This window comes from Siphateles boraxobius, unplaced genomic scaffold (assembly GCF_051911475.1).
Source record: "Siphateles boraxobius isolate OS27281-9 unplaced genomic scaffold, OSU_SipBor_1 22, whole genome shotgun sequence".
Taxonomy (NCBI): Eukaryota; Metazoa; Chordata; class Actinopteri; order Cypriniformes; family Leuciscidae; genus Siphateles; species Siphateles boraxobius.
Genome location: NW_027508833.1, coordinates 3,634,667 through 3,660,724, shown reverse-complemented (window position 1 = coordinate 3,660,724; position 26,058 = coordinate 3,634,667). Strand labels below are relative to the sequence as shown.

General features: G+C 41.6%; 1 protein-coding gene across 16 annotated transcripts in view; it reads right to left on the bottom strand.

Annotated features, from left to right (window-relative positions):
* Positions 1–26,058, bottom strand: part of smoc1 (SPARC related modular calcium binding 1) — an 80,714-nt gene that overhangs the window by 5,157 nt on the left and 49,499 nt on the right. For 10 of the 16 annotated variants that reach the window (XM_077238355.1, XM_077238361.1, XM_077238346.1 and 7 more), the window contains 5 exons: positions 23,492–23,684; positions 22,081–22,163; positions 18,127–18,232; positions 17,100–17,344; positions 10,298–10,331 (listed from right to left, as the gene is read on the bottom strand). In XM_077238355.1, the coding sequence (XP_077094470.1) occupies positions 10,298–10,331; positions 17,100–17,344; positions 18,127–18,232; positions 22,081–22,163; positions 23,492–23,684 (661 nt within the window). Of the gene's footprint in view, positions 1–10,277; positions 10,332–17,099; positions 17,345–18,126; positions 18,233–22,080; positions 22,164–23,491; positions 23,685–26,058 lie in introns of all 16 variants that reach the window. The other 6 variants (XM_077238349.1, XM_077238345.1, XM_077238351.1 and 3 more) reach the window with 1 other exon arrangement.

Here is a 26,058-nt window from a genome sequence, read left to right as displayed (position 1 = left end):
GTCATTCGGCCCGAACTCAAGACACGACGCACTGACAGACAGCGCATGCAGGTCCCCCACACGTTTTACTGACGACAGTGCAGTCAGAAAGACGGTTTTCAGTGATAGATATTTCAACCCCACGGAGTCTAGTGGTTCAAATGGAAAGGCTTTCAGGGCCTCGAGGACCAATGAAAGATCCCACATAAGAACCGACGGGGGGCGCGGTGGGTTCATCCTTCTAGCTCCTCTAAGGAAGCGGATGACCAACTCATGTCTTCCCAGTGACTGGCCGTGCGTCGATTCTGTGAACGCTGCCACGGCCGCCACGTATACTTTGAGCATGGATGGGGACCTCCCCTTATCCAACAGCTCTTGTAGGAAGGTGAGCAGATGCGCCACCCCGCGTGTCCGTGGGTCCAGCCCTCTGTCGGTGCACCATCCGGAGAACACCGACCATTTAGATGCGTAGAGCCTTCTCATGGAAGGAGCTCTAGACTGCGTGATCGTGTTAATCACTCCTTCTGGCAGGGCAACGATTACCCGTTAATCAACCATACGTGCAGAGACCAGTGCTCTGGACGGGGATGCCAGATCGTGCCGCGAGCTTGAGAGAGGAGATCTGCCCTCACCGGAATCGGCCACGGAGCTGTAAGTGACAGCCGTGCTAGTTCCGGGAACCAAATCTGATTCTCCCAACGCGGGGCTATGAGAAGCACCGAGTGGCGCGTTTCCCTGATTCTCTTGATCACCTGTGGTAACATAGAGACCGGAGGGAAAGCATATAGCGTGAGGCTGGGGCCAAACCTGGGCCAGCGCGTCCTCGTCCTGTGAGAAGAACGTCGGGCATTGAGCGTTGTCTTTTGACGCAAATAGGTCGACTTCCGCTCTGCCGAATAGGCGCCACAGCTTCTGGACCATTTGGGGGTGCAGGGACCATTCTCCTGGGGGAACATTGTCCCTGGACAGTTTGTCTGGGCCGTCGTTCAAATGGCCAGGCACATGCGCCGCCCTCAGCAAACGCAGGTGCATCTGAGACCAAATATGCACCTGCCTGTTCGAGCCTTTGCGGCGCGGGTTCTTTCGGCAGCGACCACTCGAGCCCGAGACAGTCAACAGCCTGCGTCAGCAGGCGCATCAGTTCCGCATCAGCTCCAGCGTGGGTACGGGTGGATTCCTGGATCGACGAGGAGGCGGAGTGAAGTGACCACTCCTCTCTGTTTGATGCCAGGATGGAGCAGCAGTCTCTCGTGGCGAATCCCTCGGCCTCATCATCAGATGTGACGGCAGTGAGGCTCGTGAGCAGCAGCTGTGCGTCGGTGAGGAGGGGCGGGGAAGGTGAAAGCGAGGCTCAAGGGAGGTTCTCCGGCGAGCGCGTCGCTGTGGCCACAGGTTCCGGCTCTCTCAGGGAACGGGTGCAGATCAAGAGAGTGCAGATCAAGTGGCGGTCTCTGGCGCTGAGCGGGGCTCTACACGAGTCGCAGGAAGCGCAAGGCATCTTTAAAAAGACACTCGCTGCTCTTTAAGAATAGGTTAGCAAGGTAAAGGATACGTCGCCGGATAGCGTAGCTCGCATGAATGGCTGAAGGTGGCGAAGACGGCCGGCTTCCTCGGCGCTGTCCTAAGCTGGCTGTTCGCTGTTCGACGGCGGCGGTGGCTTCTCTCAGATCCAGCGATGCGAAGTGCTCGCTGAAGAGACGAAAAATCAGGGAAGTCAGCCTACAGCCCCTACTTTTATACGCTAAGCCACGCCCATTCCGGCGGGCTGTGACGCTATGAAGGCGCGGGCGCCGTTCATTGGGCGTGACGTCACGCCGGGCTCACTGGTAGGCAGCAGCAGTTGCCCGCAGGGCAGCCAATGAGCACGCGAGATGGCTAGCTGCTGCACTGCGTTGACAATGAATACAAAATTAAGGATTTTTTTTTTTTTTTTGGCTTCAATATCTCGAGAAGATGAATCTTTCCCATAGCGTAAGCTAAACTTAGAATTAATTCACATGTACTCGCTCTCTCGCTGATGCATTCATTTACATGCAATTTTTACTGTGCTACTTTATCTGTATCTGATTTAGAACGAGCAGAAATCTAGGAGAAATATAACGACCCAAAAACAAAAGAACTGATGAAAATAAGCTGTTATGTAGGAGCATAAAACACACAAATAACATATGGACATGAATTACCCATAGCAGATCTATACAGGGGAAGGTGGAAGGTTTCTGAAAGCGATATGAAGATATGAAGGTTGAGCATGAGAGCTCATTGGCTACTGATACAGCAGGAACCAATCAGCTGTGCCATATAGAGAACCATGTGATTGCAAGCAGATTGAGTTAAGGACCTATCAGCCAGTCACACAAGCGCTCGTTAATGCAGGCATCTATTGTTGTTGTGGTCTAAAGTAGTGTGTTGTTCCATCCCTTACATTTCCTTTTCAACTGTAAAACATGGCCTGCCTGTGTTTTTTCACCCACCTAATTAGTGCAAAACAATTCAAGACGTATGCTCAGTAAAAAAAAAGAAAGAAAAAAGGGCTGCATGCATACAGTATGCACGTTCTAATGCTGATGAGATCGAGTACTTCAACTACTTGAGCTTGCATGCCATCGACCATAAATGAATTCAGAATGGCAGTCGTCACTAACAGACACCACACATCAGATTTGTGGAAGTATTTCATCAAGGATGACAAAAATATCATAATTTGGCAACTCTGTAAGGGGCCGTTCACATATCGCGTCTAAAACGTGTGGAAAGTCTCCATCTTTCCACAAGCGTGTGCGCTCCCGTGGCGTCTATCATTGCTATCTAACCATGAACTGCGCTCTCCATGATGGCGAGGAAGTATCAGCAAAGGATTAATTGTTTTCTAGCCCTTGCATTAGCTTTACTACTAGATATATTTATAGAGATGAGAAATAAAAAGCAGCCCTGTACAGCAATGATCAGCTGTTCGGCCGAGCTTTCCATGTTGTTACGGAAAGGCCGAAGCTGATCGTTTGATTTTTGTACATTTGAAATAACGAACTTGAGCGCACAAAAGACGCGATATGTGAACGGCCCATAAAAGCGGACATTGCGTCTGAAATGAAAGGCAAGAACGGCTATTTATTTGGCTTTACTCTGTTACATGAAAATTAAAATATGTAATGTCATAATTAATTTTGAGAGTCAACTTAAGTAATTGTTGCATTAGGCTACGAATGAATAAACATTTATTGATAAGAACTATTTCATGTCTTTTAATTTACAGAAGCATGAACCACGAGTACTCGAGTAACTCAAGTAGGCCTATTGTTTTGATAAGAAATCGACTAGCAGAAATCAGTAGTCATGCAACCCCTACCTAGCGCACACGTAAAAGGCATACTTTTAGCTTTAGTTGAAACCACAACCTTGGGGATTACCAGACTAAAAGTGTCTCTGCTATTTAAAGGTGTACTGTGGAGGATGTCTGCTTTTTTGTGTGTACCCTGATTCACTACGTACCTACAATAATGATTTATATTTTGAGTTGGATTTAGCAGGAAATTACAGATTATTTGTAATTTGTCCTTAAATGCTTATATCATGTCTGTAAGTAAAGAAAAGAAGGTCCGGCTATTATGATGTGACGTATGCTTCTTGCGTAGTCAAGAAATGTTTCATCTTGTAGGACTTTCTTTTTAATGTCAGGCGGTCTTGGAGTAGAATGACAGACCTGTCATACGAAAAACCAAAGATGTATTTTCAACCACAGATGGTGATAGAGAGGCCACAGTTCCATAATGCACCTTTAACTTTTGCAGTAGCATAACAATACCAGTAACCAATAAGATTTTTCAGTAACAACCTACTTTGTCCAACAACTGTCACAATAAAACTGTGATTTTTTATGTCTTGTGCGATAGCTTTACAGTGACCTGAAGTGAGGTTGTACACGCTACATGCTGTCCTTTCTCTGGAAAGACTGTTGCAAAGTCTGATTCATTCTATTTCAATTGGTTTGCACATGTAAATTAATCAATAAAAACAATTTTTAACTATTTCGAGTCCCTGCAGAATTTACTAGCTTACTGTAGCTATAGGCTCACCCATTGTTTTCACCCTGATTGCTAGAATTACCTTCTTAGCTTCAATGTCTTTAGCAATTAGCTTGTAGAATAGATAACTACTTTTTCAAAAGAGCAGTTTATTTAACTGTGGTTGAACTGTTTTAAATTATACTTAGCTTGCAGTTTAATAAGCTACATTTTCAAGACAGTTTCCCAACACGGACAGAAACATGTTATACTGTAGGTATTGTAAATTTATCACAACAGACATACCTATTAAACATAGTCGCGGGGGCGGTTTTGCAGTGAATTTGAGAGTATGTCTTGTTTGTCTGTTAGTGTGGAGAATTCTTTTAGCTCTCAGTGTCTGCATACTCATTCTTCTCAAAAGCCCAATTCCCTTCGGTAATTAACAGGCACCAGAAAAAGGGTCCACTTTGGCCTCTACTCTTTCAGAGCGGTAAAGTGATGAAATGACTGTGCCATTAAGGACACAAAGCCTCTCCCTGCTCACCCCCGTCCCCCTCATCTGATAAAGGCCGGGAAACCAGATCCAGTGTGTCTGAGAGCTGCTCTACCTGACTGCTGATCTCTGATTGTAGGCCTTACATTGGAGACATGGAAGGGGAGGATACTGCCTTATGGCAGAAAAGGTGTGCATTAAGGTATAACTAATGCTGATTCATAAACGTATATTGTGCATGATCTGTTCAACATTTAGAGGGGTTCTACTAGTATTCTGCAAAGTCAGGAGTTGATACAGAATATATAGTGGTTCTCGACTTGCCTTGCTCAAGGACTTTAAAGACTTTATATTGGGCATTAAGTGGAAACCCAAAGCAATACCAATAGTGTTTAGAACTAGCCAACAAAAAATGTCCTTAAAATGAAATACTGAAATATATGTATATATATATATATATACATATATATTCTGGATCACCAAAAATATTGGCTACTGCAAAATCTGGAAATTGATAGCAAATGCTATATAATCTGTACATACAATAAACTCAAGTTAGACTTGTGCTTGTATACAAAAGGCTACAGAAAATGACCTTAAAAAAAACAAAAAAAAACTAGGATGATTCACTCCCAGACAGCGCCAAATTTCCCAAGTGAGCAAGTAGTCTGCTTCTTTTTCTGCATACTCCATAGAAAACATCACCATGATGTCATCCATAATTATCGCAAATGACAAAGATGCAACAAATCAGTGTGTCTGCAACATTCTCCCAGCCAGATTGCTTAAAAAGCGTCTTTTTCACAAGTCTAATGGCACGTACAAACAAAGTCTCTTTCTAACGCAAGAAATAAGAGTTGAGAGCGAGTTGAGTCTCACGTCTGCTGTAAAATTTAAAGCAAACAAACTGACGTATTTTCCAGCTCACTAAAACTTCTTCAGTCTGACATCTACTTTTAGTCCATTCAAGAGCAACTGACCATTTTTAGCACTTAAACCTCAAAAACAGTTAAGAGGCATGCATGCTATCGCAAATATGCTGCTAAAACACTATAAACTAAATTAATGAGAGGAAGTACCAAAATAAGTGTTACAATGCACTGGTAGAATCTGTAGAAATGTGCAGAGCAGGTGAGTCCCATTTAGTGATATTTCTCCTTAAACAATTAGCCTGGAAGGATGGCCCACCCTTGTTTTAATAGCCCTCTTAATTTCCAACAAAAACATAAAAGCTAAGCCGCGCATTAGAGACTAATACATAGTGCATTTATTTCTGAGTTTCTTACATACAAAGAAAAGAATGCCTGTATGATAGATGGTTTGATAGTGAATAGCATATTCAACAAGACTTGATCTTGATAAAATAACTTTGTATCCGCCTCCCATCCAATAAATCCCAATAGGCATTATTTTACATATTTATTATAGTTTTACTTAACTTTTTTTTTCAACATTTAATGCAGATTTGAATAAATGCCATTAGTTCTAAGCTAATAGTGCTCATCAATGTCAATGTTTTTTTTATTACAAATTAAATAAATGTAGTAAGGCGGCTGAACACGAATCCCAGAGCGAAGCTTCAGTTGACAGTATGGGATAAGATGTAAGTAGCTAAACTAAATATTTAATATTTGACAGCTGTTTTATGACAGACATGTTAAACAACGGACATAATTAATCAGGAATTTACGCACGCATGCAGGCACGCACGCTAGAGATGCGCGGATGGGCTATTTTTTCATCCGCAACCGCATCACAAAACTCATCATCAGTCCGCCATCCATCCGCATCAGCGTTTTTGACCAATTTTCAAAACCGCACCCGCCCACCATCCGCTGATTGTGCGATACAAGGCTCCGTTGATGACAGCCGCGAGACTATAAACCGGACGCCACCCGCCCGAATTTAATTAAAATATTTTTTTTCGTCACGTTATCTGCCCAATCCGCGGTTTATCCGTGGTTTAGTTTTCTCACAGTTTTAGAGTAAAACATTTTTTGGAAAACATATTTCTCATAAAAACTGCTATAATGTTTTTTAAAGTTAACTTTTAGTTTTACTTCAGCTATAATCAACCAAGTCTCTTCTTTAAAAAGAGTTTTTCTGTGCTCCAAAGCATTCAAGATTCATAACAGTTGAATTTTTAAATTGCATGCTCAAAAAGTGGTTAACAGGTAATAAATGGATTATAACTTCATAAATATAATTTAGTCCCAAACAAATCCCCTAGAAAAACATTTTTTTAATAAAAAAACATTATCAAAATAAAATATAGTACATTCATTACATTGGAAAAAAGGTCCTTTTTGACCACCACTTGAGGACCACCAGAGGGTTAAGAAAACCTCAACCCCTGCGAATGACCCAGGTTATAACCATATATCCAGGTGCACAGTGAAGTAAGGAGCATCATCAGCATTTTAAAAATATAATTCTGGTGTCTGGATTGCAGCAACTAATATTGTACCAAAATAAATGTAACTATTTGTCATACATTCACTGTCAAACAGCCACAGCCAGATGAAGGAAATGTCCATTGGCTCTCATCACGTTGTAGATATTTTGGCATTGCGTGGTCCCAAAACCCGACTACATCAGACTCATCAATTTTACTTCCAGTACACTTAAGCGACAAGACATAAAACTGTCTTTTAGGAGAAGCTTGGCCCAATTCATCAACCCTCGAGTGTGTACACGAGAGGGGGGGTGTCGAAAAGCAAACTCTTTGGCTGTGGGCAGGAGAAGCCCCCTCAGCTCTCCAAACCAAGCAGCTGTTTATCTTGGCAGTGCTAGTCACGGTCCACTGGGCCTGAGTTTCTGCCCGTTCCCGGCCACTGTTTTTAGGTTGAGGTGGGCAGCGCCAGGGTAAACACATGATCTCAGCCCTCGCTGGGTCCTTGGTGGGTCTCTGCTAGGCTACCAGAACCCACAAGCCAGGGTAAACAGCAGCTATGCGACTAATAACAAGGGAATCCCACTGGTCGCAGAGTGAGCTAGCGAGAAACGGTGCTAGTGGGCTAGCGAGCCTGTCATCAAACGCTAAACACCTAACTACAAGCAAAACATTATGGCTGGCAAAAGTCAGACAGTGAGCGCAAAGGAGCGAGAGAGCGACTTGTCATCATGCTCTGAGACAGAACGTCTCTGCTTTCTGCTCTGTGTCTCTGTCTCCAAAACGGTAAAAATAAAAAAAAAACACAAGTGAGACAGTCTCGGTCTCAGAGCTATTACAGTTGCCATCATTTCAAATAAACAGTCATGCTTCCAAATAAGTGTGTTTTTTCTCTGGCTCTAAAGAAAATATCACTGAAGACTACCACTAATCAAATGTGAAGTAAATGGTGCCACAAAGTCTTATTCAAACCAGTTATAAAGCTGCGCATGACTTCTGAGCGTCTACACACAGGAGCCCAATGAATTAAACCTCACGCTGTAATTTAGCAAAGAGAAACAGGTGGGTCTGGACACACTGAATTATAGCATTTAGATAAATAATTTCTCCCCTAAAGTTCCACTTTAGAGGACCGCAACCAGAGGAGGCTGATATGAAGAAGCACATCAGGATTAATATCAAAACCACACTTTCCTTCTCATAACCTGGTATGAGGTTATAACCTATATATATATATAGTTTTTTTAATCTTTTTTTATGTAAAACGGAAAAAAAAACCAATGTCAACTCCTGATGGTTATTTTGGAAATCGTATTCTCCTACTAGATTTATGAGGTTGGAAACATTTTACAGACCTACTAATGCACTTGTCATTGCTTATCTATGTAGCAGAACAAATGATGTGCTTGAGGAGAAGAGAGTAACTCCAAACCTGCAACTTTTGTCCAACAAAAGCTATTAGACGGGATGTCTTCTTGTAATAAGTAACATAAGCAGCAAGTCTCTCGGCCAGTGATGGAGTAGCAGAACTTCTGGTGCAGTTAATGATGGGATGTAGCATTATTTTAACTTGATCAGTGGAGGATCAGGTAGACTGTGGGATACTAGTTATCTGAGGTTAAGCCCTGTAGTTGCTTCCAAGTTTCAATCCAAGGGCTGTTCACCATAATTTAGTTGGTACATGACCTCACTAAACCATTGTGCACATCTTATTTGATTTGCTTTGCACATAGTCAATAATGCTGGAAATTTGACTCAATTGAGCTGCATGAGCTGAAGCAGAACAATGAACGAACATTGGTAAACAGAACCACTTTGTTAGCTGGTTAATTAACTCATACCAACATTCTAATTTGTCACTGTCTGGTGGAAAAAGTAGGAGAAGCCACTCTATATAATAATTTTCGCATATAATAAATTACTTGCGCCTCAGAGCATGCAGACGAAGTGCACTAAATGTTTTATCTTGCGTTTCAAGGCAGACGCCTGCTGTTTGGGAACGCAGTCGTGTAATACAGTTCTGAAAGGTAATTAACCACTTTGACGACAGACTTTGCTCAGGCATATCAGAACAACCAAAACATAATTTCAGATGCTGTGCAAACAGATCGCTCTGCTGGTTATGCCATCCCATCGCGCAAAGTCACGTCACAAGTCGCACGGATATATTTGTGGCAATAGGTATTGCATAATTGCAATACATTCTATGGGTCAAAATCGATTTTTCTTTTATGCCAAAAATCATTAGGATGTTAAGTGAAGGTCATGTTCCATGAAGATATTTTGTAAATTTCTTACCGTAAATATATAAACATTTATTTTTGTGAGTGGATGCAGCACAATCACAAACATAAATGGACAACTTTAAAGGCGATTTTCTCAATATTTCGATTTTTTTGCTCCCTCAGATTCCAGATTTTTCAAATAGTTGTATCTCGGCCAAATATTGTCCTATCCTAACAAACCATGCATCAATGAAAGGCTTATTTATTCAGCTTTCAGATGATGTATAAATCTCAATGTCAAAAAATGTACCCATGTGACTGGTTTTGTGGTCCAGGGTCACAAATGTGCTTCCATCGTAGTCTATGTGCATGTTTTCTCATCGGATAAAAAATGTATCCGAAACAAACGAGCTTATACGTTTTTTATGCACATTTTTTTTTAATTTATGTGTATCTTGCCATTTCCGTCCAGATGTTTTTTTTTATGTGATATCCCACAATGCGCATAATAGTAGTTGGATGGAAACATTGCTATTGTGAATATGCTTTCCGTAACAACAACCAACAACACATACATTAAACAGCTAAAGCATGAATTCACAACAATAGTGTTATACAATAGTGCACTTACTGTAATGTTATTTCTAAGGTTTTTACAACAGTTTCCATATGTTGTTTTTGTACAATTTAATTAGCTTTTCCTTGTCATCTAAAAGTTTGGCTTAAAAAAAGTGCCTCCAAGCAAAGATTAATATCTTCCTCACTGAGATGACAGCTCAACAGTCTCTAGGAGTTGAATGTGAATTTTTCTACAAATTACTTAAAGTAATGATGTCACTTTCTTTTTATCTACAATTGTTTAGACCCTGATTATTATCTGAGAATAGTTCATTTCTGACTCAATTACTTACAGCTCCATGACTACCATGAAAAACTTTGATTAAAGTAATCCAGCTCACAAAGAATACATGCACACACAAACGCAGACACAATGTGGGTGGCCATAAAGATGCGTCATTCATTCGTAAAAAGCCAGGGTTTATATTGTTCACTACATTGCTTGCTATCTATTCATATTGTTAATAGGCTAATATGTTCATATTCATAACTGTTAATATGTTAATTTCTGCTCTCTGCAGCTGCTGAGGCAAATGTTAGTGCGAAAGCAATTAGTCAGGTCTTACTGAACAAATTTGTCCCTTGCCTTGTCCCCTGACTGCTGCTGCTTGTAGTGCTACCTGCAAACAGAACATACAAGAAAGACAGATGTAAGTTAATAATAAGAAAAAGATCCGAGTAACATGTTTTCCCAGACAAGTGTTTCTGCTATCGATGTTTCCAACCTTTTTTCCTGTAGTCAGTAACTACTGAATCTTACAAAGATGTCTCTGTTCCTGTATTTGACTCATGTTAAACAGTCACTAAAGAAGAGTTATAAAGAATATTTTTCGGTTGTCTTTCCTGAGTCTTGTTTACTCTCATGTCCTATTTGGGGTTTTAGCATGAACTCAAATTGTGATAAAAAGTAAAAAATAAAGCAGCATTGTGAGCTATAAACTCACTTGTGAGATATAAAATCACAACTGTGAGACTTAAAGTCACAATTGGATTTAAAAATTAATTGAAATTAAAGCGTTAGTTCACCCAAAAATGTAAATTCTGTCATCATTTACTAACCCTTATGTTATTACAAACCTGTACGAGATTATTTCTTCTGTTGAACTAAAAAGAAGTTGAACTAATTCTGCTGATTAGTTTCTGGAATCAGCAGAATAAAGAAACTCATACAGTTTCTTACTTATTTAGCCACTTACTCATGAGGGTGAGTAAGTGATGACAGAATCGTTTTCATTTTGGGGTGAACTATCCCTTTAAGTCTCAATTTGCAGGATATAATATTACATTGCAAGATATAAAGTCCCATTGTGAGATATAAAGTCATGTTGTTTGACTATAACCCCTGTTCCTTGAGAAGGGAACGAGACACTGCGTCGTTGAAAAACGACTCTTTGGGGACGCTCCCTTAGCGTGCGCCCCTCTGAAGTATGAATGAAACTAATCCAATCCTGATTGGTGTTGCGTCATAACGTAACATGTGACGGCACATAAAAGAGACGCCGGGACACACACACATTAGCCTCGCGATGAAGCAAGCTGCTCCTAGGCATAGAGGGGCGTGGCAAGACGACGCAGTGTCTCGTTCCCTTCTCAGGGAACAAGGGTTATAGTCATAACCCGAGACGTTCCCTTTCGAGGGAACTCGCACTGCGTCGTTGAAAACGACTCTTTGGGGAACGAATGCCCACAAATCATGTTGTTTGACTATAACCCTTGTTCCCTGAGAGGGGAACGAGACACTGCGTCGTTCAAAACGACTCTTTGGGGACGCTCCCTTAGCGTGCGCCTCTGAAGTATGAATGAAACTAATCCAATCCTGATTGGTGTTGCGTCATGACGTAACATGTGACGGCACATAAAAGAGACGCCGGCACACACACACATTAGCCTCGCGATGAAGCAAGCTGCTCCTAGGCATAGAGGGGCATGGCAAGACGACGCAGTGTCTCGTTCCCTTCTCAGGGAACAAGGGTTATAGTCATAACCCGAGACGTTCCCTTTCGAGGGAACTCGCACTGTGTCGTTGAAAACGACTCTTTGGGGAACGAATGCCCACTAGGCCACGCACCGACAAACGCCTGCCCTAGAGGGAAACTGATCTCAGGCACTCAGCTAGGACGAGAGCACATGTGCGCCAGGCGTACTTGGGAGGTGCAGACTATAAACCTGATAAAAGTGTGCGGGGTAGCCCAACCGGCTGCCTCACAGATCTCCTGGAGGGGCACTTCCGAGAGGAGGGCCTCTAGAAGAATGAGCGTTACGGCCAAAGGTGAAGGCAAATTGCGCACCTTGTAGGCCTACTTATGGTTTGTATAGCCGGGAGCCCCTAATAGGTGACCCAAAACACACTACAGTAGGTCCGACCTCCTCCAAGAAGAGGACCTCTCAAGTTAAATACTCGGAACTCTGACTGGCAGAGCAAGGAACCTCTCCTTTTCTGCCGACACATGAGTTGGAGGATGAAATATTTGCAGGACCATGGACCTAGCCATGTTAGATTACACTCAAGGCACATAGCTGGGCCTCGGATGCAGGATGGCCTTTACTCCGCCGGGGGCAAACCCCAAGCAAGCTGGCGATAATGCCAGGGCTTGGAGATCTCCCAGTCTCTTTAAAGAAATTACTAAGAGAAAGGCTATCTTGATTGTGAGGTCCTAGGCGAAGCCGACTGGAGGTATTCGAAGGGAGCCAGGGATAGCCCTTTGAGAACCACCGCCAGGTCCCAGGAAGGAACCCTGGACCTGACTGTCGGTCTCATCCTCCAAATACCATGGAGAAATAGTATGACCAGTTGGTACCTCCCCAAAGGCCCAACATTTAGTGGTGCATGGAACGCACAATGGCAGTCACGTACACCCTACGTGTGGACGGGGAGAGATTTGCAGAGAAACGATCTTGAAGAAACTCCAGAACTGAAACCATTGGGCAGTTAACTCATGCTCTCTACACCAAGTGGAAAAAACATTCCACTTGAGGCCATAAAATCTCCTAGTAGACAGAGCCCTAGAGATAAAGTATGGTTTCGACCACCCCAGATGATAGACCAGCATCTAGGTACTGAGCCCCCTCAGAGGACAGACCCACAATTTCCACAGCTCCGGACGAGGATGGAATATAGTGCCCTCCGCCTGAGACAACAGATCCCTCCTCAGAGGAATCTGCGATGGCAGAGCTATCAGGAGTGAAATTAAGTCTGAAAACCATACTCGGGCTGGCCAAAACAGGGCTACCAGAAGAAGACTGATGCCTCCTGACGGACCCTCTGCAGGACTCCCGGGAGCAGAGCGATCGGGGGAAAGCGTACAGGCAAAGCCTCGGTCAGGCCTGTACCATGGCAACCAACCCCAGTGGGGCTGGATGAGTGAGGGAGAACCAAAGTGGACAGTGGGACGTCCCTCGAGACGCAAACAGATTCACTTCCATTGGTCCAAACCTCTGACATATCAACTCCACCACCTCTGGATTGAGTCTCCATTCCCCGGGCCTCAGCCCCTGCCTCGACAGGATGTCTGCTCCCTGATTCAGAACCCCCGGGACATATATTGCTCCTATAGATAATATTTTCCCTTGGGACCATAAAATGATCTGATGCGCCAATCTGGATAGAGGGCGCGATCTGAGTCCCCCTTGTCGGTTCAGATAAGCTACCAATGATGTACTGTCCGAACGTATCAAAAGACGTGGTAACCTTGATGTCTGGGAGGAAGCTCCTCAGAGCCCTGAACACAGCCAACATCTCTAGGCAATTTATATGCCAAGAATGATGATGGTCCTGCAACAGACCTCTGGCAAAGTGGCCGTCCGAGACTGCGTCCCAGCCAGTGAGGGAAGCGTTTGTCGAAACAGTTTTTCGGTGACATGACGCCCCTAACACTGGCCCTTGGGACAAGAACCAAGGTTTCTTCCATATTAATAGGGAACGAAGGCATCTGCGCATAACCTTTATATTACGGAACGGATTCCCCTTGGGGAAAAAAACCCTTGGCTTTGAGCCACCACTGAAGGGGCCTCATGTGGAGCAGGCCCAAAGAAATTATGTTGGATGCTGCTGTCATGAGGCCCAGCAGTCTTTGAAATTGCTTTACAGTGATGGCCTGGCCTAGCTTTATCCCGGACACCATGGCCAGGATGGATTCGATACGCTCGGGAGACATAAGTGCCCGCATCATAACAGAATTCCATACCACACCCAGAAGAGTAGTCTTCTGAGCTGGGTCCAACACATTTTTCTTATTGTTGAGTCTCAACCCCCGGTTCTGAATGTGGCCAAGGACGACATTTCGATGCCGAACTGCTATTTCTCGAGACTGGGCCAATATGAGCCAGTCGTCGATGTAATTCCGTATACGGATGCCCTGAAGCCTCAGTGGAGCCAGAGCCGCATCCATACACTTAGTGAACGTGCAGGGAGAGAATGCAAGACCGAACGGAAGAACCCGATATTGGTATGCTTTGCCCCCTAAAGCGAACCTCAGGAACCTCCTGTGACATGGAAGGATGGAGACATGAAAATAAGCGTCTTTTAGATCCATCGTGACAAACCAGTCCTTGGAAATGATTTGGTTCACGATAATGGGAATAGTAAGCATTTTGAACCTGGATCTCCTCAAAGAACGAATCGAAAGCCTAGATCTAAAATTGGCCTCAGTCCGCCATCCTTCTTTGGAACTATAAAGTACCGGCTGTAAAACCCGGACTCCCTGTCAGGTAGGGGAACACTTTCTATGGCCCCTTTATCCAGTAGAGTCTTTACCTCTTGTTCCATAACCCGAGCCTGTTCTGGAACCCCTGCAGTTGGTACCACCCCAGCAAACTTTGGGAGGACGGTGACCGACCTGCAATCTTTACTCATATTTTATAATATTCAGGACCCATATAGATATATTCGGAAGGCATTGCCATTCTTCTACAAAATCTACTAAGGGAACCAGCCCATCGAGACTGGCCCCGGGTGTTTTTCGAGCACTATTCTCGACCTCCTGAAGTGGAAGACCGGCAGGAAAAAGTCTAGAAAGATTTTGTGACCATAGTCGGTGCCCTGTTGCAAGATTTTGGGGCGAACGCCACGGTGTGCGTTCGCTGGAAATCGATGTGGCCCGAAGCGTCCAGGACGGCGGGACAACATCTTTTCCCCGAGGGCTCCTGCTCTCAAAGGTCCTACACTACAATTAGGACCTCTTTCCCGAAGCCCTCTTCGCCTGAAGGACATCGGTTGAGAGCGCTTCCTCTGTTGCCAGGCTCCCACAGGAGGGGCTCTAGAGGCAATGCTCTCTTTTTGCTCTTGCCGATGGGAGGAGCTGGTTGACGGCTGAGGCTGGCCACTTGGACCAGCCCTCTTAGATCCAGATTTAGAGCGGTGAGGGAGATACTGTTGGAACGACGCTGACTGTTTTTTCGCTTCCTGAAACCTGTCGACGACTGTAGTTACAGCATCGGAGAACAGGCCAGAAGATGATAGCGGAGCATCCAAGAAAAAATATTTGTCTTTCTCTTTTATACCGGACAAATTTAGCCACAGATGTCTCTCAGTAGCCACCACAGCTGACATAGAGCGGCCTATGGCACGTGCCGTCTCTTTAGTGGCCCGGAGAGACAAATCTGTGGCTCCTCTCAACTCCGCGAAGTAAGCAGGAGTCGGTCCCTCGCCCTCATTTAAATCTTTAAGAAGATCGGCCTGGTACGCCTGCAAATCGTAAAGAATGCAGGCACGCACCAGCCTGGCCAGCCGCCATATAAGCCCGGCCAACCAGTGCAGAGGTGTCCCTGCACGGTTTGTTGGGAAGCAACGGGGCTTTAAGTGAAGATACCGCATCAGGAGAAAGATAGCTTTTTAAAGCTTCCTCCATCTGTGACATCTTGCCATAACCCGCCTCTCTCGCACCCACCACATTCGAATAATCATATAATGAATGTGATGAGATACGTAAAGAGTGGGGTTTTTCCCAGGATCTAGAGATATCTTTATGAAGATCAGGGAAAAACGGTAAGCCCCGGCGCTGAGGTTGTGAATAGTGCTGCAGGAACCTCTCGTCTAGCTTGCTTTGACGGGGATCATCCTGCTTATATTGTGGCCAGCTGATATTTATATATATATATATATATATATATATATATATATATATTCTGCGATCCCCACGATCTAAGCCGCGGATCTAAGCCGGGACCCGAATCGCAGGGATCGCGTGCCTGGCCATCATCAGAAAATATAGCCAAGCGGGAGCGCAGCACTCTAATAGGAAGTGCTTCACAGTGTTCACAGACAGCCCCCTCGAGAGCTGCCTGTGCGTGCTACGCCCCTAAACAATACACACACAACTGATGCGTGTCCCCACCCGTGAGATATCTAGGACAGGGGTGCACACACTTAGTGTATTGTTCACTCGCCAAATATAGAGCTTTGCACAGACAAAACAACACCAAATAAGACAGACAGTTTCACAGAGAGCACTTGCTGAAGAGCGAAAGCTAATGTGTGTGTGTGCCGGCGTCTCTTTTATGTGCCATCACATGTTACGTCATGACGCAACACCAATCAGGATTGGATTAGTTTCATTCATACTTCAGAGGCGCACGCTAATGGAGCGTCCCCAAAGAGTCGTTTTAAACGACGCAGTGCTAGTTCCCTCGAAAGGGAACACTTGGTGCTCCAAATACTCACAACACAACCAAATACAGAAACACAACGGAAATGTTTCAAGGGGAGCCCAATAAGTGACGAACCCGGCTGGAACGGGAAAAAACTTCATGACTTTCTCTAATCTTATGGGATCTTATAAACAAATTTTGCATTAATAATATGGATCAGTGGTTAAGCACATAATGCAGAGACACAACGCTAATGTTTTGGACAGTCACATTTGTAAAAAAAATACATTTGTATTCTGTAATAATATGATAATAGTATTCATAATATAGATACACTTCAATAACATCTGTCTACTGATTTAGATCAGAGGAAACAAGGTTAATTTAAAAAAAAGTAGGAAGTAATTTCCAACAAAACATGAGGTTTAATGCTTGACTAACTACTGTTAGCTGATTTTTTTTTCCTCTACAGGGGCTTAAATACAAAAACTTATAAACAACCTTGGAAATATCTACATTCAATTGTTTACGGATTTATTTACAAATAATTTCGGTCAAACCTTTATCCTTCCTTGCAATGTAAATACTATTACCAGAAACTACTAACTCCAACATATCAAATTGGTAGGAAGTTGGTAGGAACGCCACCTTTCATTGTGTATTCAATGAAACAGGAAGTATCAGGGGAAATTAAGTAACTTCCGTAATAACCTCGCCAAAACCAAATAACCTCACCAAAACCTCCACCAAAGCACTTTATCATCTGTTTTTATATCATAAATGCGTTCAGAAAAGCTGCACACCCTCTTTATTGACTCCAAGGCATCCTTTGAGTTCTTGAAGGGAGATGGTCTTGTCCTTGTTAAGGTCGCAGTAGTCGGTGAACTTGCGGGCGCATCTTTTGGGTTTGGCTTTCTTCTTCACGTAGCGCTTGAAGGGCTTCATCTCCTTCTTGTTGATATCGTGACTGCCATTATTATCCAGCTGGGCAAAGTACCAATGAACCACCCGTTCCTCCAGTGTGTGGCTTGGGTCAGGCTCAACAAACCTGGAGCACAAACAATCCCAGTTGGAGGAATGTACTATATATTCCTTCACATATAGTCATTAGATCAATCCCAGTATAGTCAATCCCAGTTGGAGGAATGTACTATATATTCCTTCACATATAGTCAAGAGACGTGGGAAGTTGTGGGAAATTTGTCACTAATATGGGGTAACACTATTTAGGAAACAATTTGGTTTAAGGACCAATTCTCACTATTATCCAGTTGCTTATAAGCATGCATATTACTAGGATGTTGGCTGTTTATTAGAACTTATAAAGCACATATTAATTCCTTATTCTGCATGACCATATTCTACATCCATTAATCCAACCTAATACCTAAACTTAACAACTACCTTACTAACTATTAATAAGCAAGAATTAGGAGTTTATTGAGCCAAAAGTAGTAGTTCATATTTAGTTAATAGTGAGAACTAGACCCTAATCTAATGTGTGATTCTCAAATCATTACGACTTTGATCTAAACATAAAATTTAGTTAAGTTAAGCAAATAAACATAGTAGCAATATTTTACAGAAAAATAAATTTCCCATAAATTTCACATTCATTTGAAAAAGCAATTTGTGATAATTATGCCTTTTCTCATAATATTTTTTTTCTCAGCTTTATTCTCCTAATTTAGAGAATTCTTCTATTCTCCTTATTCTAATAACAATTCAGTTTTATTGTCAAATCGATAAAAATGTATTCTGTATTCCATTTGTTTATTTTAACTAAAATGCTGTTGCATTTGTGAATAACGCATCACTTTAAGTTCTTACCTCCCGCCACCAGAGGGGGTTGGTGAGTTGATAGCTTGCACCATGTCAGTAGTAAGGGCATCCAACAGGCTGGTTATGAATTCCACTTTCTTTCCCTCTGGACACCCTGTAACATTTAAAGAGAGACCCACATAACCACAAGCATTCTCATTTAGTCTTACAGCAAAACACAAAAGAGGTATTTTTAACATTAAAATTTTCTTTTCAATTATGTTCACAGTTAAGCCGCCTTTCCACTGCACATGACAAACGACAGACGTAGGACCGGAAGTCATTCATTTCCAATGGAGAGTCGCACGGGAGCTGCGTGGAGTTCCGATCATATGCGTATGCGGAAAATTCGGATCCGATTTGAGCTTTGGATGCGTTGAAATATCTGACCTTCTGCGATAGACCATATACGACCGGCCGAGATGTATTCTAATCAAAACTATGTGCGCGATGCTAGAATTACCAGTATTTTAACTGTTTAATGTTATTCTGTAAACGCTATTTCTGTAAAATGTCGGTTATTAATAATTATGGCAGAAAAAAATATTTTATAATAATTAAATCAATAATTTATATTGATTAGCTCTATAAAATCTACTATGTTTTTATTTTAGATGTATTGAGGGTCATTTGTTTTGTGTGGATATATTCATGCATGCATTACATATCATTTATTTTACCTTTGTGAATAGCCGAGTAACGGTTGCTTCACGACCAATTGCAAAGTTCCGTGCGACTGACACAAGGGGGGGGGGGGGTATGTCGTGTGCAGTGGAAAGGCGGCTTTAGAGAGGGAAGTATTATTAAGCTGTCCCAATGAAAAATACAACATCATGCAATACGGTTGTTCTAACATAAATGTCAACGCTGATCTCAGGGTTAACATCTAAGCAATTCAAAAATAAAATATGCCAAACAAAAGATGTTAGCATTTGCTAATGCTTGAGTGCACGTGTGAAATGTAAAGTAGCAAATAAGCTAGATCGACAAGGTGACGAGGGCACTTTTGCAGACCACCGCAGCCCAGTTAACTTTTACGACACATTGCTGAACACCTTGGGTAGTGCTTTTTTTAACTGTCCCAGATGCTCGGCTGCAATGGCGTGCACTACTTGAGTCTATGTTTCAGCATTAATTGTGTCTCTTAAAGGGTGACTTAAAACAGAAGAATGTAATAAAATAATCTCAGTTTACATTTTCACTTTGGTTATTTTTGGTTTTCTCGTGCCATCCTCACTCTAATTTAGCTGGCTCAGGGCAGTTTGCGAGGTGGGGCCCTGTGGCTTACCAGGAGACTCCAATTAGTATCTGTAAGGTTTGGACAAGTGTGATGACGTGCCGGCTCAGTGCTTCTTTGCCCAAGTGTTAAATTAGAACATATGGAATCAGACTCATCTTGTCAAACTTCCCATACTATATTTGGCAGATGTATACTTCCTAACGCCAGCTTGTGGGAAGCCCTGATGTAGATCAGCCATGAGTTTGTTTGTTCGTTTGCACTAGTATGATGATGCTACAGGTAGGTCTTGAAGTGGAATTTGGTCTGTGGAAATAGTTATAGTACATCTATCCAAAAGTTCTTCCCCCCATTCCTATGTTGAAAGGATGAAACCAAAACTCTTTGCTCTGGTGCCAGGTTGCACTCAGGTAGAGTACATAAAAATAATTTGACTGAAGTCCCCCCGGGCACTGACAGCACCTCTCAGCCCCCCGCTGCTGTCCTCCCCAGTGGTCCACACCGTCATAAACTACTCCACACATCTGTTACCCAGTCAGGAGCCATGTTTTACTCTGTAAACTTACCAGATGGGGAATTAAAAAGGAGTTACAATGAAATTCTAAATGAAAGGGAAAGAACTGGAACGAGAGAAAGCCTAATATTTCAAGGGAAAACCACCTTTAAATGCTAACATGTGGTGCTGTATGTTTTTGCAACCATTTGTCAAACGTTATTAGCAGAACAAAAATAAACCCATACTCTTATTTATTGTAAGCATAGTCAAGGAAAATTAAAATATACAATAAAATAATTTAAATAAACATATAGCAATATATGGAAGCTTCTTTCCGCCACTGAATACAAAAATAATTCTGATTGTTTTATTCACAATTGCGTGATGTAAACTTGTTATTGGAAGTTATAAAGTCAGAATTGCCTGATATAAACTCGCATTTGCTTGTAATAAAGTCTTAGAATTGGTCATAAACATGCAAGTTTATCTAATAATTCTGAGAAAAGAAGTCAGAAAAGCAAGATATAAACTCACAATTACAAGAAAAAAAGTCTGAATTTCAAGAAAAAAGTCAGAATTGCAGGTTTAAACCTCTCAATTCTGACTTTATAACACGCAATTGCGACTTTATAGTGAAGATACTATAAAGGGATTCTGACCCCAACCCTTCAGCAATGCCATCTTGCAATTCTGAGAAAAAAAAGTCCGAATTGCGAGATATAAACTCGCAATTGTGAACAAAAGTCGCAATTATCTTTTAAATTGTTTTATTCTGTGGCGTTGTATCACATAAAACAAAATAAGCAATAGGCTTTAGCTAGATCGTAGCCATTAGCCTCTACTTGCTAGTTAGTTGCAGGGAAGAATATTCTCATTCTAAAGAGCATCTGATTGGGAAAATAATCAATAAATAATCTATAATTTTGATTCATTGTCCCAGAAGAGAAAATAGACTTTGAGGAGTACACTATCGTATAGCTGTGTGACCTCACAGCTAATAGCTAATAAAGCTAACAAATGACGGGCACACTGTATAACCAGTCAGGAACTATCTAACTGTTTTAGAAATTATTTAGCCTACATATAAACAGAAGGAGTGACATGTAATGCAGTAATGAAGACAGCTAAGCCGGGCGCACACCGAACGGCAAACGCCATGCCATGTCATGGACAACTCACCAGTATCGCACACCGATGCACACAAACAGTGAATCTCAACACCAATTCAGTTCACTTCAAGAACAAAGTAGCATCAATGAATTTTAAAGTTTGGTTTTTGGAAAAACAGGGCAAACGTACAGAGAATGTGTGATCAATATCATTATAGCTCTCTATATTAAGCAAATAGATTTTTTCAAGCCACATAAAATTAAACGTTTCACTGAAAAAAATGCACAATACACAGTGGTGACGCCTGTGTGCATACACTCACAGAAAACAATGTGTTTGAATGTTAATGAAGTGATGCGGCTTCTCGTCCAGTGTGCGACCCCCTATAGTCCATAGTTGTGTCCTAAATTACATAATATACATGATGCACTTATACTATACACTGTACTATACATATGATACTCTACCATCTAGTGTATGACATTCATGCCAGGTTCAGACTACACAATATCAGCCCCATTTTGTCATGATCCGTTTGACTTAGGGTGTTGTGGTGATTCGTAAATGACAATGGGCTTTGGGATGCAATAATCGATCGTTTTATCTCGTATAGTGTCATAGCGTGTTACATTTTTCCCGTCACATCTATGACGTTGAGCAATAGGAGCACAGAAGCTCTTCCATACACAGCTTTCAAACATGGCAAAACAAAAGAGGGAAGAGAGCAATGGAGGAAAGGTTCGTGGAGCTAGAGCAACCTTTTATGTTTTCTCGATGGACTACAGCTAAAAAAGATAGCAGAGGCGCGAGTTCTGGAGTTAGCATTAAGATAGTACAAACATTGTTTGTTTATGTTCTTGTTTCCGGAAGTCATTAACTAGTCCCACTTTCTTGATGACATCAAGCATGTCGATGATAATGTTTTGGAAGCAACATGTAGTCGGACAAGCTTCTTGTCAACGACGTGACAAGAATTTAGAAGCCAAAATCACACAATCTGACAAAAATATTGAGTAGTCTGAACCTGGTATTATTTATACTACAAATCAACATAGAACAGTGTATAAGTATGCAAATTGGGAGAATTTGGGATGCACCTCATGTCAACTGTTCTGCTCACCTGTCAGATCTCTGTCTCTAAAAGGATCTTCCATCTCTGAGTCTCGAGAACGAGCAGCACTGTCACATTCTGGTTTTTTATACCTGATGGAGAACACAAACATGAGGCACTTTTACAATGTGTATACATCTTCTCCTCTATTATCAGTATCTGTACAAAGCCCCACAAGCCTTATGTGGAGCCATATTTCTTTAGTTCAGTCTGTCGAAGTCAGACATCTGAGAGTGAAAACATGAACACACTGGAGAGGTGCTTTATAGTAGAACTTGAAGTTGTAATTCTAATTGAAAGCGACATTGACATTTTTCATGTTTACTACTGTAAAGCTGCTTGCTTTAAAACAATCAATTGTATAAAGTGTTATATAAATAAACACAACATGACTTGACTGGACTGGAGAGCTGAATTACAGTTCTCAGTAATGCTGCAAAGGTATTTTGAACTTACCCTAAGTGTAGAATAAAACAGAACTTCACAGTGAATATATCATGGCTTTCATGGAGTCTTTTGACTTGGGACAGTAGGCAGCCACCCAGAACTTCCAAGATAACGCTTAGCTATGTGCCTACAACATCTCGGAAAACTTTGACAAACAAAAAAAATATAAACTTGGCAACCAAATCATCATGGACAAACATCACGCATTTTCTTGTTCAAAGAGTTTGGCCTTCACTGTAACAAGCCTTCAGAGAGAAGTCCTGTCTCAGTTAAAACAGCTATTCAAACACATGAAGAAATGACAAACCCTGAGTATTTGATTTCATTGTTTGATCTAATTTGGTTCACTGGCTTTTAGTAAGACAGACATAAAAGTGCATGACACTGCAGCTTCCCACAAGAACAACAATAAATCTAGGATTTAACGAAAACATCCAGCACATCTATCCAAAGGATCACGCCATCTCAGCATGGTTCAGAGGCAGTATGGGCTCCATGCCTGAATTCAAATTGCGAATTTCGTTCAGCAAGAACCAGTTGGCTAAACCTTCTCAATGTTTCCAGGGCAAAGAAAAGAGAGCAATTTACACATCTCCAAAAGTGGAAAATAAATCACAGCTCATAATGGGTAGAAACACATCAGGACGTGTCACGCTTTCAATTTGAGTGCTTTATAAACAAAATTCAGCACTGACAGCTTTGCTCATGGAAAAATAAAGACTGTGGTTTGGAGAGAAAATCGATTGTCATAACATTTCACAACTAAACTAATCAGTCGCATTGGATGATCGCCATTCTTTTGGGATTTTGAGATGTTTAGAGCATTCAAGCTCATCCAGAAACATGTCGAATAAATAATGGGGTTACAGCACAGATAATTATGTCTTGATTTTATATTTTGATATTAATGTCTTAGGCAGCGCTAATGACACAATTACAAAATTTGTCATCAGACAGTTTCTTTCTGTCTTACCTTGCAGAAGTTCCAGGTATGGGTCTCCCAGTGTCCACCAGCACACACCAGCAGTAACCAGTGGACTGGTGGCACTGGACCGGCTTGTAGAGTCCCTGCAGGCCGCAGTCAGGGATGAAGATGGCTTCCCGCGGATTCTGCCGAGACTCATCCTGGGCCGTCTGCCTCTCCTGGTCACAAGAGGGAACTTTCTCTAAAACCAAGACAAACACACTCAATACATATAAATCTCTCATATCAGGTAGTGCACTTCAGGTATGGTTTCATATTCTTCAACAATGGCAATAAAGCAATATATTAGTCTATATATAGTGAGCTAGAACAATGTACAAAGAGGGACACCACGGAAAGCATGAAGCATGGCAACAGTCAAAGTTCTCAGAGAGACGGTATCCTTTATGTCATCAGTTCCCTACCAGGGGGTCTCGGCCCACAAAATTTGCAAAATTTATTTAATGAGCGAGTACATCATGAATCCATTTTCCAAACCGTGTTTTTGTCTTATCCTGAGTCACTATGGTACACCTAAGATAAGTGTTTATATTGGGACTATTTTACACTGGTTTGGGTCGTTCCGCTGCGGTGCAGCCCAGTGCCTGCGTGACTCGTTATAAACATAATGACTCACCCTCACTCTGATTGATAAAGCCTCACACATAATATGCAAGTAGTGAGGTCCCAGACATCAGTCATTTTGTAATAGCCTATATTAATTCTTTTTTTCCTACACACCAGTTTGAATACTGATATTTTTGTTATTGCATTTCAAATAGGGCCAAATATTAGTCTACTCTTAGGCTTACGTTTTTAAATTACAAACGGCCTACAGATGTTTTTGTTATAGTATTTTCAATATTATACGCTAAATAATAGCGTATAATATTGAAAATTGCATACACATATATGGTTATAGTAATAAACATACTGTTTGTTTAAAAAAAAAAACATTTTGTCATCCTTGCTGCAAGCTTACAAGAGCGACAATATCATTAAATGTGAAGGGGGGCCCTAAAATATTTTCTTGGGAAAAAGGGGGTCTCAGACAAAAAAAGGTTGGGAACCAATTCCAGCTTTTCTGTTTGAATGTCGTTGTCTTCTTAGCAGTCTTTTTAGAACCACTTTTCAAAGTGGAAGAATTTAAAGTTTAGCTTTAGCTTGTTTAGCTTGCAAACACTGTAGAGAATTACGCAGCCTCCTTTTAACCTCCATTTTAGGTCTCTAACTCCCTATAACTTTATTCCCTCTTCCTGTACCCCGTACAAAGATGGATAAAGATTGGGATCAGTAAGTTTTTATCATTTTTGAAAGAAAATTCATGTTCACCAAGGCTGCATTTATTTAAAAATGCATTCAAAACTCTTTTTTTTCTGCTTTACATAGTGCAGAAACTGTGGTACAGTGTCAGTTTGAAAGTTTAAAAGAGAAAGTTTGAAGAACCGCATTTATTTGAAATAGAAATGATTTGTACATGTCTTTAAAATGTAAAGGTTACACTTCATTTCGATTGTCCACTTCATACATTCTACTAACTGAAGTAGAACTGATGTAACAACTTTACAACTACATGTCAACTAACTCACATTAGAGTATTAGTACACTGTTAGTATAGGGTTAGTAGAATAAGTCGACATGTTCTTGCAAAGTTATTTATTTTCAGTTGAAATTCTGTTTGGGAGCAACAAAATAACGTGTTAACAGATATTAAGACGCCAGTCTACTAATACTCTAATGACTGGTAGTTGACCTGTAGTTGCAAAGTTACTTATAGTTGTTAGAATGTCTAAAGTGGACCATCGGAATAAATAATTAGGCCAGATTTTCTACAGGTAGCATAACATGTGCAACACAAGTCATGCATCCACTGTATCAATCATTTCACCATATGCTCCCTTAAAGGTGCAGTAAGTGATTTCTGAGAAACACTGATGATATTTGCAATCAACCCAAACAAACACACCCCTCCCTTCATTGCTCCGCCCCAAAATGCACAGACACACAATATAAGATCGGATTTCTCTTTATCATAACTGAAGTGAAGCAAAATAATGCTTTGCGAAAGATAATGTGAAGATAACAAACAAACAGCGCTGGAAAGCTTTTCTAATATTAACGTGGTTCCTAAAACTCTTTGCTGATCATAACCCTTCTTTTCCCAGTGAAATTCCTCTGAGCTTTTCTCTTTTGTAATGTCTCACAGCCATCTCTCTTTCTACAGTCTTTCTTCAAATCCCACTCTCTCTCCTCCCCCATCATGAGAAGACACGCGCCCCACTGCTGATTGGCTACAAGTGTGTTGTGCTGCTCGGTCCGATCCACTTTCAACAGTGTTTCACAGAAATTACTTACTGCACCTTTAATTTTAACAAATTTTAAGAGACGACTTTACATTCATGGTTAACGTCATTAATTAACACTGTTGCAAATGTTTTCATTCAATATATGAATTCAGTGTATCTGTGAGTTGAACCAATTCAAGTCCTGAAAGATCTGTGCTGTAAATGTCCATTTATAATGGAAATGGTGTAATCAAAAATTACATATCACTTTCACCAAAAGTGTGTTAAAAT